Here is a 15,389-nt window from a genome sequence, read left to right on the forward strand (position 1 = left end):
TTGGCTTTGCCTCTACCCCACTGGGGCCACTTACTATGTCATCTTCATAGCCTCCTGCCAGGACCAGAGAATAGGCACCATCGTTGCTTCGACCATGGATTCCTGCCACGTGGGGCCTATGGACACCAGACTCGCTCACCTGCAGGCGGACAAGACCTTTATTTATTTATTTCACATTTCTATTCCGCCCTCCCTCCACAAGTAGGTTCAGGGCGGTTCACGACCCATTAAAATACAATAAAATTCCATTTCCATAAAATATTTAAAAACATCATTAAAATAAAAACATATTTCTAATTATACAGTCGGCCTTACAAACTAAAACAGGACGGAGGCCAACATTCACAGGGAGGTTAGATTTCATACACCCCTTGCTGTTTCAGGTCGGCGGAGGCCCAGACATGTGCCTGGCAGAAGAGCGCTGTCTTACAAGCCTGGTGGTCTCAGTAGACAGAGCATTCCATCAGGTGGGAGCCAGGACCGAAAAGGCCCTGGCTCTGGTCAAGGCTAAGCAGGCCTCCTTGGGGCTGGGGACCACCAACAGCTGTTTATCTCCTGATCGGAATGTCCTCCAGGGAATATATGGGAAGAGATGGTCCCACAGATACGCTGGTCTCAGTCCGCAGAAGGCCTTATAGGTCAGTACCAAAACCTTGAATCTGATCCAGTACTCCACAGGCAACCAATGCAGCTTTCATAATATCGGTGTTAAATGTGCCCCATTTGGCACTCTCATAATAATGCGTGCCACTGCATTTTGTACCAGCTGTAATCTCCGGGTCAAGCTCAAGGGCAGCCCCACATAGAGCGAGTTGCAGTAATCTAGTCTAGAGATGACCATTGCCTGGATCACTGTAATTAAGTCACGGGTTGACAGGTACAGGACAAGTTGCCTGGTCTGCTGCAGATGGAAAGAAGACTTGACAACTGCTGTGACCTGTGCCTCCATTTTCAGGGAGGCATCCAAGATCACCCCCAGACTCTTAACCCTCGGAACTGGCACAAGCTGTGCCCAATTAAGGGCCGGGAGCCTGAGTCCCGAGCCTAGCCCCCCCCCCCCCCCCGCGCCCCGCGGCTCAAGTACAGGACCTCCGTCTTTGTCGGGTTCAATTTCAGCTGATTGTTTCAACCAGCCAGTCACAGCTGCAAAATCTGAGGCCAAGTTGAGCCGGCCATCCATCATCAGATACAACTGGGTGTCATCTGCATATTGATGGCACCCAGTCCAAAACTTTGCACCAACTGGGCAAGGGGGCACATATAGACATTAAACAGTTGTCCGGGGTCTGGGTCCCAGCCCCCAGACTTGGTAGGAGGGAACAGCAGGTCAGCCGGGCTGACGGGCAAACAGAGGGGGCAGCCAGCAGACAGCAGGTCAACTGGTCAGCCAGCTGACAGCAGGTCAACCGGTCTGACTGGCAGGCAGAGGGGGCAGCTGGGGGATAGCAGGTCAACCCCTCCCACAGGCAAATGGAGCCAGAACCTGCCGGTGCCAGGGGCAAGGAGCAAAAGCCCAGGGCCTCAGGAGGCAGGGGGAGACAGAGAGAGGCCAGCGAGTCCCACTCCCCTAGAGAGGGAAAGGGGGCTAGGCAAGGCGGAAGGGGGCAAGGGCAGAGGGATTGGGAGCCCAGCAGTCACCCACCCAAAGACCTTACCTGAGGAGGAGAAGCAGCAGCAGCCCCAACAACCCAAAGCCATGCCCCAGCTAGAAAATAGTAGCCTGGCCCAGGAGTTGCCAAAAGCCAAGCCACTCCAGGTGGGGCTATTGGAGGCACTCTGCAGGAAGCCCTGGGCAACCAGCCAAGGAGCCGCAGCTGGACCCACCTTCAGCCATCAGCTCTGCCAGGGAGGCTGGGCTGCTAGCCAGGGGACTGCAGCTGGACATGCCTTCAGCAATCAGCCAAGGCAGGGAGGCTGGGCAGCCAGAGAACAAGGCACAGCTGGTGCTGGTCAGTGGGGCCAGATCAGCTACCCCAGCTGCAACTGCTTGGTGCAACCCAAGGCCAGGCTGGAAGAGGGGTGGGGCAGTAGAAGGAAGCCCTATAAAAGCTGGCTGGGAAGAGCCCTGTGGTGGTGGGTGTGAGTGAGGAGTGATGATGTGGAGTGAGAGCAGTAAGATGCAAGGGTGGAGGTTTGGAGGAGAGTTCTGGAAGGAGGAGATGAAGGAGGACGCAGAGGGTAAGCAGGCCAGGTTGAGCAGGCCAGCGAGTGGACTGAGAGGGAGTCTGGGTGAGGTATACCGCCCCTCCTTCCACAGAGCAGGGTCCTGCAGAATCCCTGGCCCCCCTGTGACGTCAGGAGCAGACCGCCCAGTGCCACGCCCAGCGGCAGCGGCGGCAAGCCCTGAGAAGTTGGTGGCCCGTACGGGGAGAGACGTTCCAACGCAGGCACCAGTCAAGGGGCGGCCTCCCAAGGCTGCCGCCCCAGCGGAGCTTGGACCGTGGCTGGAGGAACGCCAGGATAGGATGTGGGGAAAGCTGGAGGCAGCCTACCCAGCCGCTCCAGTAGAACTAGCACAGACAGCGGAGCTGCAGAGGCAAGCCGGCGTGCTCACTGAGGCCTTGCCAAGGGTTTGCGCCCTCGTTTGGGAAAATAACCCACCGCCTGGCAAGCAGGTGCAGAGTCTATGTGCCACCGTGAAGATAGGCCGGCTGATCCTACAAGCCCTGTTGGACTCTGGGAGTGCAGTCTCAGCAATTCGGCCCCAGCTCCTCCCAGCTGCCACCCCAGTGTGCCGCTGGATCCCAGTGAAGGATGTGATGGGCCGCACCCAGCCGTACCCTACGGCCCTAATCACGATAGAATACCTAGGGGTCCGCCACCAAATGGAAGTTGCCCAGTTAGCCCACCTACCCGTACCAATACTGCTGGGAAGAGATGCCCCAGGGTTCTTCAGGCTCCTCCAGCAGGCAGCAAAGAAATTGGGAAGAGACACCCCAGGGACCGCCGGGTCTCGGCTGAAGGCGGCAGGGGAAGTGACAGACCCACAAGTTGCCACCGCTCTGCAAGTGGAGGAGGCCAACGACCCGGGAGAGGGTCCCTCCACCAGGCCAGGGGCAGAACCACGGACTGGAGGCCCAGCTGGAACCCTGGCAGACCGCCCATTCCGTGATGCCCAAGGGGCAGATGAGTCCTTGCAGCGCTTGCGAGAGACAGCCGCTCGTGAGGAGGAGCAAGTGCGGGATGAACGGAGGTCCCAACGGCTCCCTCGCATCGAGAAGCAAGGAGGGGTCTGGGTTCGCATAGCTCGTGCCCCAAATGGCCAGGGGGAGGTCCGCCAACTACTTGTGCCAGCAGCCTATCGGGCGGAAGTCCTCCGCACGGCCCATGAGCATGCTTGGGCCGGGCACCTCGGGCACCACAAGACCCTGAGGAAGGTTCTTGAGCAATTCTTCTGGCCCTCCGTGAATGCAGACGTGAAGGCCCACTGCCGCTCGTGTCCCACCTGCCAGCGGGTGGCAGCCCGCCGCCCGCCGAAGGCCCCCCTCTCCCCGCTGCCCGTCATGGAGACGCCCTTCCAACGCATCGCAATGGACTTCATCGGACCGCTGCCACGCACACCCCGGGGCCATCGCTTTGCCCTGGTGATTGTGGACTATGCCACGCGGTTCCCCGAGGTCATCCCGCTGAAGACCATGCAGACCCCGGGGATGGTACGGGCCCTGTCCAAGTTTTTCGCGATGGTGGGGCTGCCAGATGAAATTTTGACGGATCGGGGGGGCCCGTTCCGTGCCACAGCCATGCGTCAGCTCTGCCGGAATTTGGGGATCCGGCAGGTGTTCACCTCGGCGTACCACCCTCAAACAGACGGGTTGGCAGAGCGGCTGAACCAGACCGTCAAGGAGGCCCTGAAGAAGATGACGCGGGACAAGCCTCACCAGTGGGACTTATACATCGACCCGCTCATGTTCGCCCTCCGGGAGACCACGCAGGCCTCCACTGGCTTCAGCCCATTCGAGCTGCTATATGGGCGCAAGCCAAGGGGGATGCTCTCCCGGCTGACGGAACGCTGGGGGCCCCGGGCCAGCAGCCCCGCGCCCCCCATACAGGAGTACGTGAGCCAGCTCCGTGACCGGGTGCAACAGTCCCAAGCGGAGGCAAATCGCAGACTGACTCGCACCCAGTCAAAGCAAAAGGCCGCCTATGACCGGGGTGCGCGGATGAGGACTTTCCAGGCCGGAGAGAAGGTCCTTGTGCACCACTCGGTGTTCCCAAGAGAGGAAGGGGACCCATGGAGGGGTCCCTACCAGATTCGAAGGGTGCTGGGCCCCACCACCTACGAAGTCCAGTGTGGGGTCGGCCGGCGTCGGCGGAAGACCCTGCATGTGAACCTCCTAAAGCAGTGGCACGAGCGCCCAAAAGAGGAGTGCGGCGTGGCTGAGGACCCGCTAGAGCTCCCTGACAGTGTGCTGCCTTGGACCACTGATGCCCCGGAGTTTGAGGAGCCCAAGGTGGACCCTCAGCTCAACCCAGCTCAGAGGGCCCAGCTACAAGACCTCTGGGCTCGGATTCCCGGGGTCTTCTCCCGCAGGCCGGGCAGCACGAGCCTGATCCAACATGCCATTCCAACGGACCCGGGGCAGACAGCCCGGGCTACCTGGCGCCCCATCCCCAGGAAGCGGTGGGAGGCAGTGGAGAAGGAGACCGACGAGATGCTCAGGCTTGGGGTAATCGAGCCCTCGCGAAGCGCTTGGAGGAGCCCGATAGTCTTGGTGCCCAAGCCGGATGGGACCACCCGATTCTGCATCGACTATCGCGAACTGAATAAGGTGGCCCAGTTCGATGCATACCCCATGCCCCGAGCAGATGTGTTGGTAGACCACCTAGGGTCCGCCCGCTACCTGTCGGCCCTAGACTTGACGAAGGGCTACTGGCAAGTGCCCGTGCGGCCAGCGGACCGGGAGAAGACAGCCTTTGCCACCCCACGAGGCCTCTTCCAGTTCAAGAAGATGCCGTTTGGTCTACACGGGGCAGCTGCCACGTTTCAGCGGCTGGTGGACCAAGTGCTGGGAGAGTGCCGGGCGTATGCAATGGCGTACATAGATGACATCATCATTTTCAGCCCGGACTGGCCCACCCACCTCCAACACTTGGAAGCTGTCATGAGGGCCCTCCAGCGAGCCGGACTACGGGCTAACCCAAAGAAGAGCCACCTGGGGTTCCAGGAACTCCAGTACCTGGGCTTTGTGGTCGGGGGAGGCCGAGTTCGCCCACCACCAGACAAGGTGGCCTCAATAGCTGATGCCCCCCAGCCCCGGACCAAGAAGCAGGTCCGACGTTTCCTGGGACTACTGGGGTATTACGGGCGGTTCATCCCCCACTTTGCCTCCCGAGCCGCCCCCCTGACAGACTGCTTAAAGAAGGGGCTGCCCAACCAAGTCCGGTGGACCCCAGCACTAGAAGCAGCTTTCAAGGACCTGCGGTCAGCCCTCTCTAATTCCACAGCCCTGTGGAACCCGGACTTTGACCGACCCTTTACGCTGGCCACAGACGCTTCTGACACCGGCCTTGGGGCAGTCCTGACTCAGGAACGTGACGGAACCGACGTCCCCATCCTCTTCCTGAGTCGGAAGCTGCAGCCCGCAGAGAGGCGCTATGCAACAGTGGAGCGGGAGGCCCTAGCGGTCAAGTGGGCAGTGGGGGCCCTGCAATACTACCTGGCCAATAATCCCTTTGTCCTACTAACGGACCATGCGCCCCTGCAGTGGCTCCACCACATGAAGGCACACAACCCCCGTGTGCTGCGGTGGTACCTCTCCCTCCTCCCCTTCCGGTTCACCATCAAGTACCGCAAGGGGGCGCAGCATGTGGATGCGGACTTCATGTCCCGCATGTTTGAGTCTGACCCTGACCCCCACAACTCAAAGCTAAGCGGGGGGGTGTGTCCGGGGTCTGGGTCCCAGCCCCCAGACTTGGTAGGAGGGAACAGCAGGTCAGCCGGGCTGACGGGCAAACAGAGGGGGCAGCCAGCAGACAGCAGGTCAACTGGTCAGCCAGCTGACAGCAGGTCAACCGGTCTGACTGGCAGGCAGAGGGGGCAGCTGGGGGATAGCAGGTCAACCCCTCCCACAGGCAAATGGAGCCAGAACCTGCCGGTGCCAGGGGCAAGGAGCAAAAGCCCAGGGCCTCAGGAGGCAGGGGGAGACAGAGAGAGGCCAGCGAGTCCCACTCCCCTAGAGAGGGAAAGGGGGCTAGGCAAGGCGGAAGGGGGCAAGGGCAGAGGGATTGGGAGCCCAGCAGTCACCCACCCAAAGACCTTACCTGAGGAGGAGAAGCAGCAGCAGCCCCAACAACCCAAAGCCATGCCCCAGCTAGAAAATAGTAGCCTGGCCCAGGAGTTGCCAAAAGCCAAGCCACTCCAGGTGGGGCTATTGGAGGCACTCTGCAGGAAGCCCTGGGCAACCAGCCAAGGAGCCGCAGCTGGACCCACCTTCAGCCATCAGCTCTGCCAGGGAGGCTGGGCTGCTAGCCAGGGGACTGCAGCTGGACATGCCTTCAGCAATCAGCCAAGGCAGGGAGGCTGGGCAGCCAGAGAACAAGGCACAGCTGGTGCTGGTCAGTGGGGCCAGATCAGCTACCCCAGCTGCAACTGCTTGGTGCAGCCCAAGGCCAGGCTGGAAGAGGGGTGGGGCAGTAGAAGGAAGCCCTATAAAAGCTGGCTGGGAAGAGCCCTGTGGTGGTGGGTGTGAGTGAGGAGTGATGATGTGGAGTGAGAGCAGTAAGATGCAAGGGTGGAGGTTTGGAGGAGAGTTCTGGAAGGAGGAGATGAAGGAGGACGCAGAGGGTAAGCAGGCCAGGTTGAGCAGGCCAGCGAGTGGACTGAGAGGGAGTCTGGGTGAGGTATACCGCCCCTCCTTCCACAGAGCAGGGTCCTGCAGAATCCCTGGCCCCCCTGTGACGTCAGGAGCAGACCGCCCAGTGCCACGCCCAGCGGCAGCGGCGGCAAGCCCTGAGAACAGTAATGGGGAGAGTATTGCTCCCTGCACACCAAGGGGTGGCGGGATGACAACTTCTCCCCAAGCGCCATCCTCTGTCCTCGACAGTGGAGAAAAGAGACAAGCCACTGCAAGGCCGTCCCTCGTATCCCCACATCAGTGAGGCGGTGTGTCAAAAGATCATAATTGACTGTATCAACTGCTGCCAACAGATCCAGTAGTACCAGGAATACCAAGCCACCTCAGTCCAGATGTCTGCGAAGATCGTCTGTGAGGGCGATCAGCAATGTCTCCGTCCTATGTCCTGGGCAGAACCCGGACTGGAAGGGATCTAGGGCCGAAACATCCTTCAGGAAGCCCTGCAGCTGTTCTGCCACCATCTGCTCAATCACCTTTCCCAGAAACAGGAGGTTCAAGAACGGGCAGTAATTGACCAGGTCAGTGGGGTCCAGCAATGGTTTCTTTAAAAGAGGCTTCACCATAGCTTCCTTTAATGGTCCAGGAAAAACCCCAGAGCCTAAGGATAGATTAACAATGGCCTCCAATGAGGACCGCAGTCCATCAGCACTGCCTTTCACCAGCCACGATGGGCATGGGTCCAAGGGGCACGTGGTGGGCTTAACTAATCGCAGGATCCTGTCAATCTTAATTTACAGCTGTTCTGAACCACACAATTTTCAACATAGTCTGAGATACACAGCAGTATTCAGTATCTGAACAGAGGAGGTACAAAAAACTTCCACCTGCAAGACAGCAGGCTCTGCTCTTTTAAAATTTATCAACATCCACACAATCTTTGGTATCTTTGTTTGGTGAGGAAGTTGTTTCAGCTCTCATAAGCAACTAAAATAGGAGCAGCTGTCCCTTTTTGTTATCATACTTGTCCATGCCCCAGAATACTGCTCAGATCACCAAAACGAAGGGGAAGGGGGCAGCTGTATCCTCACTGCACACGCAATAAGACAAGCAGGTGAAGCTATTACAAGCCCCCTCAACCCCAATGTTCTGCAGCCCTTAGCAACGTGGCTTTTCTTTCCTATGAAGACTCTGTCCTCTCTACTCCGAAGTTCGGACGACTGCAGTGTTGCACAATCCTAATGTCACCCACACCCACTCCACCACTGTGCCTTCTCTCTCCTTGTTGCAGACAGCAGCATCTTACCTGGACTCTGAACTTCCACATGGTGCCAACAGGAACCCCAGGAATTGGTCCGTAATGGTTTGATGGAACAATGGTACATTCTCTTGAGCGGCCCACACATGCCATGCCCTTTAAAAGAAAGGGGCAGTGTCATTTCAGAGAGAGGAAATCACCACAAGTTAACTCCAAAACTCAAAGTTTGTATAAGGGGAAATCTGGGACTTCAACGGAAATAAAATTAATGGGCTACGGAACCCTTCCTAAAGTCCTCAGTAGAAAACTTATTTCCATGGTCCCCACTAGCTTGCTTGTGGAGCAACAGAGTAAAAGGGGGGGGGGGAGGAGAGATAACATTAAAAGGGTTGTGTCTAAAAGAAGAAGTCAAAATCCACCCAGATGTGTAGGGATTCTGGAAATCCTCCCACAGGTTCTGGGAAGTTCCTACACAATAGAGCAGCCACCACAGAAACATCCCAGTGCTGCTCTACTCTGCATGATCTGGAGGGATGAGAAGGGATCCTTGCTCACCAATCCTGGTTCTATGTCACTTAGAGGCAAGCACAGCTGCCATGCAACCCACGCTCAGCAGCAAGGCTACTGTAGTTGCCACTATCTTAACCAACTGCTGGCCTTGAGATATCCAGGCATATTCTTCTTCTAAAAAGAAAGCTCATACATACACCCAATTGCTGTGTTGGATGGCAACATAGGAGTTCAGCATTCCAGAAAAGCAGAGCCCGGACAGACCCACCTTGCCCCAATCCCGCTGAGAGGATGAGTTAGCAGATGCCATCTTAGCTTTCTTTTTGCTTTCTTTCAGCTTCTCACCAGCCAGCACCACCTCACTAGCATCATTTCGACATTCAGGGCAATACCTAAAATAGTATTGACAAATAAAAGGAACAGACATTTGGCATCCTATTTTTTTACCTGCAGCAACAAGAAGTTTACATCAGAGCCATTTACAAAGTTCCAAGCATATGTAACCATTTACAGCTCCTGATGGCTGCCTTGCTGCGGTTAAGGTTACAGCCTACTAAGCAGTTTGTCTGGATCATGGAAACCATTAATGCTGGTGCACATGAAATTTGACCAGTACAGTTAACCTGAAAAAAAAATCTATCCTTTTTTAAAATCCAGGTATTTCACAGTATTTAAAGGCACATAAAGCTAACAAACTAAAAAGATAGACATCTCACAAAATCCAGTTCCTATCTATAGCCCTGCATCCAGAAAATTCTTCCTCAGAATAAGATAGATGACATGGACAAGGGGGCTTTAGTGTACCTCCTGAAGTGAAGAGAAGCTGCGGGATGTCTGTGTGCCCATGCTCACCCCTCCTGCAGGACACACACAGCAACTTACATAGGGAGACTCTGTTTTAGCCTCAAAACCCACCTTGAGAACCCAGGCCTTGCCCAACACTGTCTAAAAATGTTCATGTGCAGAGCAGGAATTTTAGCCAGGGTTTCTATAACCCAGCACAACACAACTCCTAAATGGACCTCTCCAAATATAGTCACAAATAGGGGTGTGTACCCAAAAAATATTTGGGTTTCCCGCTTCGGGTTCCCCCGACGCGGGAAAAAGCTTAGGAAAAAACGGTTTCTAAGTTGCTTCAGTATGCTCCATAAAGATTTGGAGCATACCGAAGTGATGGGGGAGGGGGGAGGCCCCCCCACCCTTAAACTCCCACCCCCACCCTCCACCCCACTTACCTGGTCAGGCAGAAGGCTGGAGCCAATGGCACACTGGCCAGCAGAGAGAGCTTTCCCTGTCACCATCACCACGCAGCCGCGGTGGGCACAACCGGCCGGCAGATGGCCTTCCCTGCCACCGTCACTACGTAGCCGCAGTCGGTGCAGTTGGCCAGCAGAGAGGGCCTCCCCTGCCGCCGGCGCCACAGTCACGGCCGGCGCGACCAGCTGGCCGACACAGAGAGCTGCCGCCACCGCCAGAGGGGAGGTGGAAGGGCCGCCTCCTCCAACACGGTGCCAGGTAAGTGGGGGGGGGGAAGGGTAGGGAATGGGAAAGTTTAAAGGGCTCTGCCACTTGCTAAATGTCCTTTTAAACTTAGCCCCCAGGGCCCAGAAGATTCCCGAAGCTTTGATTCGGAAATACCAAAGCTTTCCGAATCAGGCCCGATTCGGGAATTTTACCCGAATTGGATTCCTGAAGCGCACACCCCTAGTCACAAATATACACAATGGACAGACTCCAAATGCATACTGACTCCTTAGATCTAGTCATGAGACACGGGGAGGGGAAATCAAAGGATGTGCACTTTCAGCAGCATCTGTGCCTGTTTTTGGTCCAGTGCTTCAGTACATAGCAAGAAACTTCCCTATAAGAGACAGGGGTCTTCTGTCCACACTTGTTGAGAATCCAGCCACGCAGACAGTAGAGCCTGCAGCTACTGTTAACATGTGGAGCTAACCTACATAAACTCTGACTGCTGGTTTATGTCTCCCCTGACTGGCAGGGATTCTCCTGAGGTTCTGATAATTTTCCAGCCCCTCTCTCTGGATCCTTCAACTGAAGAGAGACCGAACCTGGGATGTTTCACACTGCACAGCATATTCCTCCCTACCAAGTTTCAGCCCCTCTACCCTCCACCACAGATCAGTGGAGGAGATGGCCAGACTGCAGTTCCAAGAGGCATCAGACATAGTGCACATGCATGCCTTGCAACATGCACACAGTCTACCCGCTTATTTTTATTACATTCACGTTAAGTTAGAGAAAGATTGATGTTAGCACAACACAAGTTCCCTGATAGTTTCCAGATAGCAGACAGAGGAGAGGCTTTTCCTAGAGAAATGCTGCAGGGCATTTTAAGTGCTGGTCCATACGGAAGCTTTTCTTAATTCACTAGAGAGGCAGGGATGAAAATACCACCCTCAAAACCCCATGTCATCTCTAGTCTTTGGTCTCCTGCAACCATCTCAGATCCCCTTAACAGCTCCCCGACAGTCCTAGGCTTTCTCTTGGGGAAGCAGCCAACTTGCTCTGCTCAAGTGCAGATCTTTTCCAACTGCCTTGAAGTAAAAGGCGATGCTTAGGCCCAAAGCTGCAGTTACCCTTCCTAGGACAAATGTGCAGTTCAAGGACAGGGAGGGAGAATATGTGCTCCTTTTTGAGACTTGCTAGAGGCACCCTTCACTACTTACCAGTCCTCATCATCAGGTATCCTGCTAAGAGGAGGAGTGAGACAGTAGATATGAAAAGCCATGTCACATTCATCACACATCAGCTGCTTCTCGGGGCTCTCTTTCCCTCCACACATGTGACAGGCACACATCCGGCAGGGCTTGTTAGGGTTGTCCTTGCAGTGCTTACATACTGGTCCGCTCTGCCCTGAAGAGATTCAAAAGCAAACACCGTATGTGTTAACAGACCAAAGACAGCGCTGGCTCTAAATGTCCCCATGCAATGAATAATTAACTAATAGAATTCACTACTTCAAGACATGGCACCCTAAGACAGGGAAAAGGACACTGTCACCAGCCAGAGGAGTAAGAACCATTGGGAGGTTGTACCTGCCTGCTTTCCAGGAAGAACATGACAGGGCAAGACCAACCTGGCCAAAGCAACCCCTTGCTCATCAGGAAGAACCTCCTCCCACAGCCAATTATCTCAAGACTGGAGAAGAGTGAGCAAGGTCACTTTGGCCTTTGTCACCAGCTAGAGAAACAAGGACCACAGAAGGATAGTCTACACAGACCTTCATCCATGCAAGACAACCAGAAATGAAAAATGAGTATTGCCTCAATTAGATACAAATGCCAACATAAAACTCACCTCCCTCAGCTACCCATCCCTTTCCCCCACTCCCCTTTCCTTGAGTGGTTTGTTTTTTAAGACTATAAGTCCGAGCGCAATGCTTGCTTCTTTACTGATGTAAACTGTTTGGGAGAGGATGATGAGACAAATACGTAAGTGGTGATTATGTACAAATACACAAGTGGTGGTGTCTACTAGTTTTAAAGGGACTGCGTAAATCCACCGAGAATGGGTCTATCAACAGGCCTTTGAATAAATGGAACCTCCAGGTTCAGAAGCCGTGGACCACCAGCGGTGATAAGCAACGGCTGTCGCTACCTGCAAGCTCCCCGGGGCATCCGGTGGGCCAGCGCTGAAGTCCTGCTCGCAGGTTCTTTTAAGCCACAGCTATCCTCCAACACTGCAGTGGGAAAGCACCACAGAAGTAAAGAGACTCACTTTTCATTGGGCTCTCGGCAGTAAGTGGAACAGCACACCCAGGTTCTTCAATCTTGTAGATCTCATCCACAAGGGTAATTCGACAGTCATTTAAGGTGTCTCCAGCATTACTAAAATGGATGCACACCAAAATCGCCAGTTAAAAACAAAACTGGAGATTTGACACAGAAGGAATTACTTTACAATCAACAGGAAAATGAAGAAGAAAGCTGGCTGTGGACGTCTGGTGTTTACAACCCTATAGGTTGTAATGAGATCCTGCACCCTTCTTCCCCGTCCCATCCCCAAAGTCTTGACTTGGATCAAGGACTGCAACAAATAACGGTTTGGGGTTGTAGGGTTCCTTACAGGTTTGGGGGGTTGCCACTTACCCAAGAACTATCTTGGCATATAACTCCTTGTACGTTCTGGTTTCTCTTTTTTGTAGGATCTTCGCATCATACCAAAACCCCCTCTCCTTTGGGTCATCAGGGTTGTAATTCAACATGACATCATCTCCAATTTCTAGTTCCTCCCACTTCAGAATTGTCCTGGCACGAGCACGCACATCTTTGGAGCTCAACTGGATGACACCATTCTCCGGGTAGCTTTAATAAAATGCATCCCACAAATAAATAGAATGCAGCCCATCCTAAAACAAGCAATGTTCTGAAAATATACAAAGTTCCCAAACATTTCCACGTCTGACAAGCTGCATGCAGTACAGATGTTTAAACCAGAAGTTGTCAAATGCTGCAATGGAGGGAGGGGACAAAATGGTCTTAGTTACAGTACTGAAAGTTATAAAGTCACAAGAAAGTTTCAGCTCCTACCCAGTAGCCAAAATGACTGTGGAGTAATTTAGAAGCAACTACTGAAACGGACCAGCTGCAAGCCAGAGCATTATTATAAGGCCATGGGGGAGGGAGTTCGGGGGGGGGGGGGGGTGAAGCTTTCTCCAAGTAAAAGCCATTTGCAGCTGGGTTCCAGAGCACAAGTCTCCACAGCTGAGTTTCTATTCTACCATCTATGTTCTCCACATAGCACCCAGGTTGCATTCTTCTCTCTTTGTCAGATCAGGCAGTTTGTTCCCTACCTCTGAACTAGCGACCTAGCTACAGTGAGCCAAGCAACGGTCATCTCCAGATTAGATTACTGTAACTTACTCTACACAGGTTTGCCCTTGAGACTGATCCAGAAGTTACAGCTAGTCCAGAATACAGCAGCATGTATCCTCATCAGGACTCGAGTTAGGATGCCTATCCAATCTGTTTTGTGTCAAGCTGCACTGGCTCCCAGTTGAGTTCCACATCAAGTTTAAGGTACTGACTATGACATTTAAAGCCCTTAACGGACTGGGACTAACATACCTGCAGGACCGCCTCTTGCCATATATTCCCCAGGGGGCACTTCCTTCTGCCGAAAAAGATTTTCTAGTGATCCCTGGCCCCAACAACGTTCACCTAGCCTCAATCAGGGCCAGGGCCTTTTCAGCCTTGGCTTCAGCCTGGTAGAATTCTCGCTCCATCGAGACTAGGGCCCTGCACGATTCGTTACAGTTCTGCCGGGCCTGTAAGACGGAGATGCTCCATCAGGCCTACAGTGGTAGCTGAGGCATGGGCGAACTGCCTGGTCGGCCTCTCTGCTGCAGCCTTTGGTCCACCTATTTTACATTCTGGTGACCTGCCTGCCCTACCTTCCTGATACTGGTGTGCGGGATGTATTATGGTGAACCATCACATGCTGCATCTGAGATTGTAGTTTTTACTTTTAGTATTAGAATTAGGAAATTATGTATTTTATCTTTTATTGTGTACTGTTGTTTTAATGTATTGTACCAATATATCATGTTGAACCCCGCACTGAGCCTGCTCGAGGGGAGGGCTGGCAAGAAATCTAATAAATTAAATTGGTACTGCCAGCAGGGGAGGCCTCACACTTCTTCAGTCTGAACACTCCCCAGTCTTTACAACAAGCAGAGGGTATTTCTCAACAGAGCTTCTTTCCTACATCTCAAGCTGGAAACTTAATTCTTGTCAAAGCCTGGGGCTACACCTAGTTCTGCTGAAGGGCCATGAGTTGTGATTTAGGCGTGCTGGGTCAGTCCTTCATTTATATGGCTACAATCACTGTTAACTTGGAACAAAAAGCCAAGCAGATAATAACATTTGATTTATATACCACCCTTCAGAACAAATTAATGCCCACTCAGAGCAGTTTACAAAGTATGCCATTATTATCCCCACAACAAAACACCCTGTGAGGTGGGTGGGGCTGAGAGAGCTCCAGAGAACTGTGACTAGCCCAAGGTCGCCCAGCTGGCTTCAAGTGGAGGAGTGGGGAATCAAACTCAGTTCTCCAGATTAGAGTCCCACGCTCTTAACCACTACACTAAATTGCGGTCAACAGGCCTCAAGTCACTGACCCCTAGTACAGACCTGAACACACACAAAATTGTTCTCAGCTAGCACTGGTTTTCTTTCCATATGATGAAGCCAGCACAGCTTACAATAGCAAACAATTACTTTATGACCTTGGCCAGAACATCAAGGCTACAGAATTCTGCCTCAAGGTTTGAGCATCTGTAAGGAAGAGGGGGGGGGTCATACTTGTGATTAAGTAAGCAGGCAGAGTGGGAATCCTGAGCATACGTTTTTCCAAGGGGGAAAACAGCAGCATTTAAGAAGCCAGTTTGGTGTCGTGGTTAAGAGTGATTTGATCTGGATTTGATTCCCCACTCCTCCCCGTGAAGCCAGCTGGGTGACTTTGCAAAAGCCACAGCTCTCTTGAAGCTCTCCCCACCCACCTCATCCCCACCCACCTCACAGGGTGATTGTTGTGGAGATAATACCATACTATCAGGTACATCACCTGTGGTGCATCACCTGTCATACCCAACAAGATTCTGTCTCTAAAGAAATTCACTTTAGAAAAAATACGGGTATGAAAAGAGAACAAAAGTTAAAGGAAATATTAGAATTGCAGAGACAATTACAAACAAAGTATAAGAAGCAGATTCAGGACCAAATAAATAAAAGTTGAATTGCAGGAATTAGGTACCCTCTCAATGTGGAAAAAGGAGATTGTAGTGAAAAATGAGTACCAAAGCATCA

General features: G+C 53.4%; 1 protein-coding gene across 3 annotated transcripts in view; it reads right to left on the reverse strand.

Moving 5' to 3' along the window:
* Positions 1-15,389, reverse strand: part of UHRF1 (ubiquitin like with PHD and ring finger domains 1) — a 91,125-nt gene that overhangs the window by 7,952 nt on the left and 67,784 nt on the right. For all 3 annotated transcript variants that reach the window (XM_054981112.1, XM_054981110.1, XM_054981111.1), the window contains 6 exons: positions 12,669-12,884; positions 12,298-12,407; positions 11,247-11,433; positions 8,828-8,951; positions 8,098-8,205; positions 35-139 (listed from right to left, as the gene is read on the reverse strand). In XM_054981112.1, coding sequence (XP_054837087.1) covers positions 35-139; positions 8,098-8,205; positions 8,828-8,951; positions 11,247-11,433; positions 12,298-12,407; positions 12,669-12,884 — 850 coding nt within the window. The remainder of the gene's footprint in view (positions 1-34; positions 140-8,097; positions 8,206-8,827; positions 8,952-11,246; positions 11,434-12,297; positions 12,408-12,668; positions 12,885-15,389) is intronic.

Source organism: Eublepharis macularius, chromosome 5 (assembly GCF_028583425.1).
Source record: "Eublepharis macularius isolate TG4126 chromosome 5, MPM_Emac_v1.0, whole genome shotgun sequence".
In the NCBI taxonomy this organism is placed as follows: domain Eukaryota; kingdom Metazoa; phylum Chordata; class Lepidosauria; order Squamata; family Eublepharidae; genus Eublepharis; species Eublepharis macularius.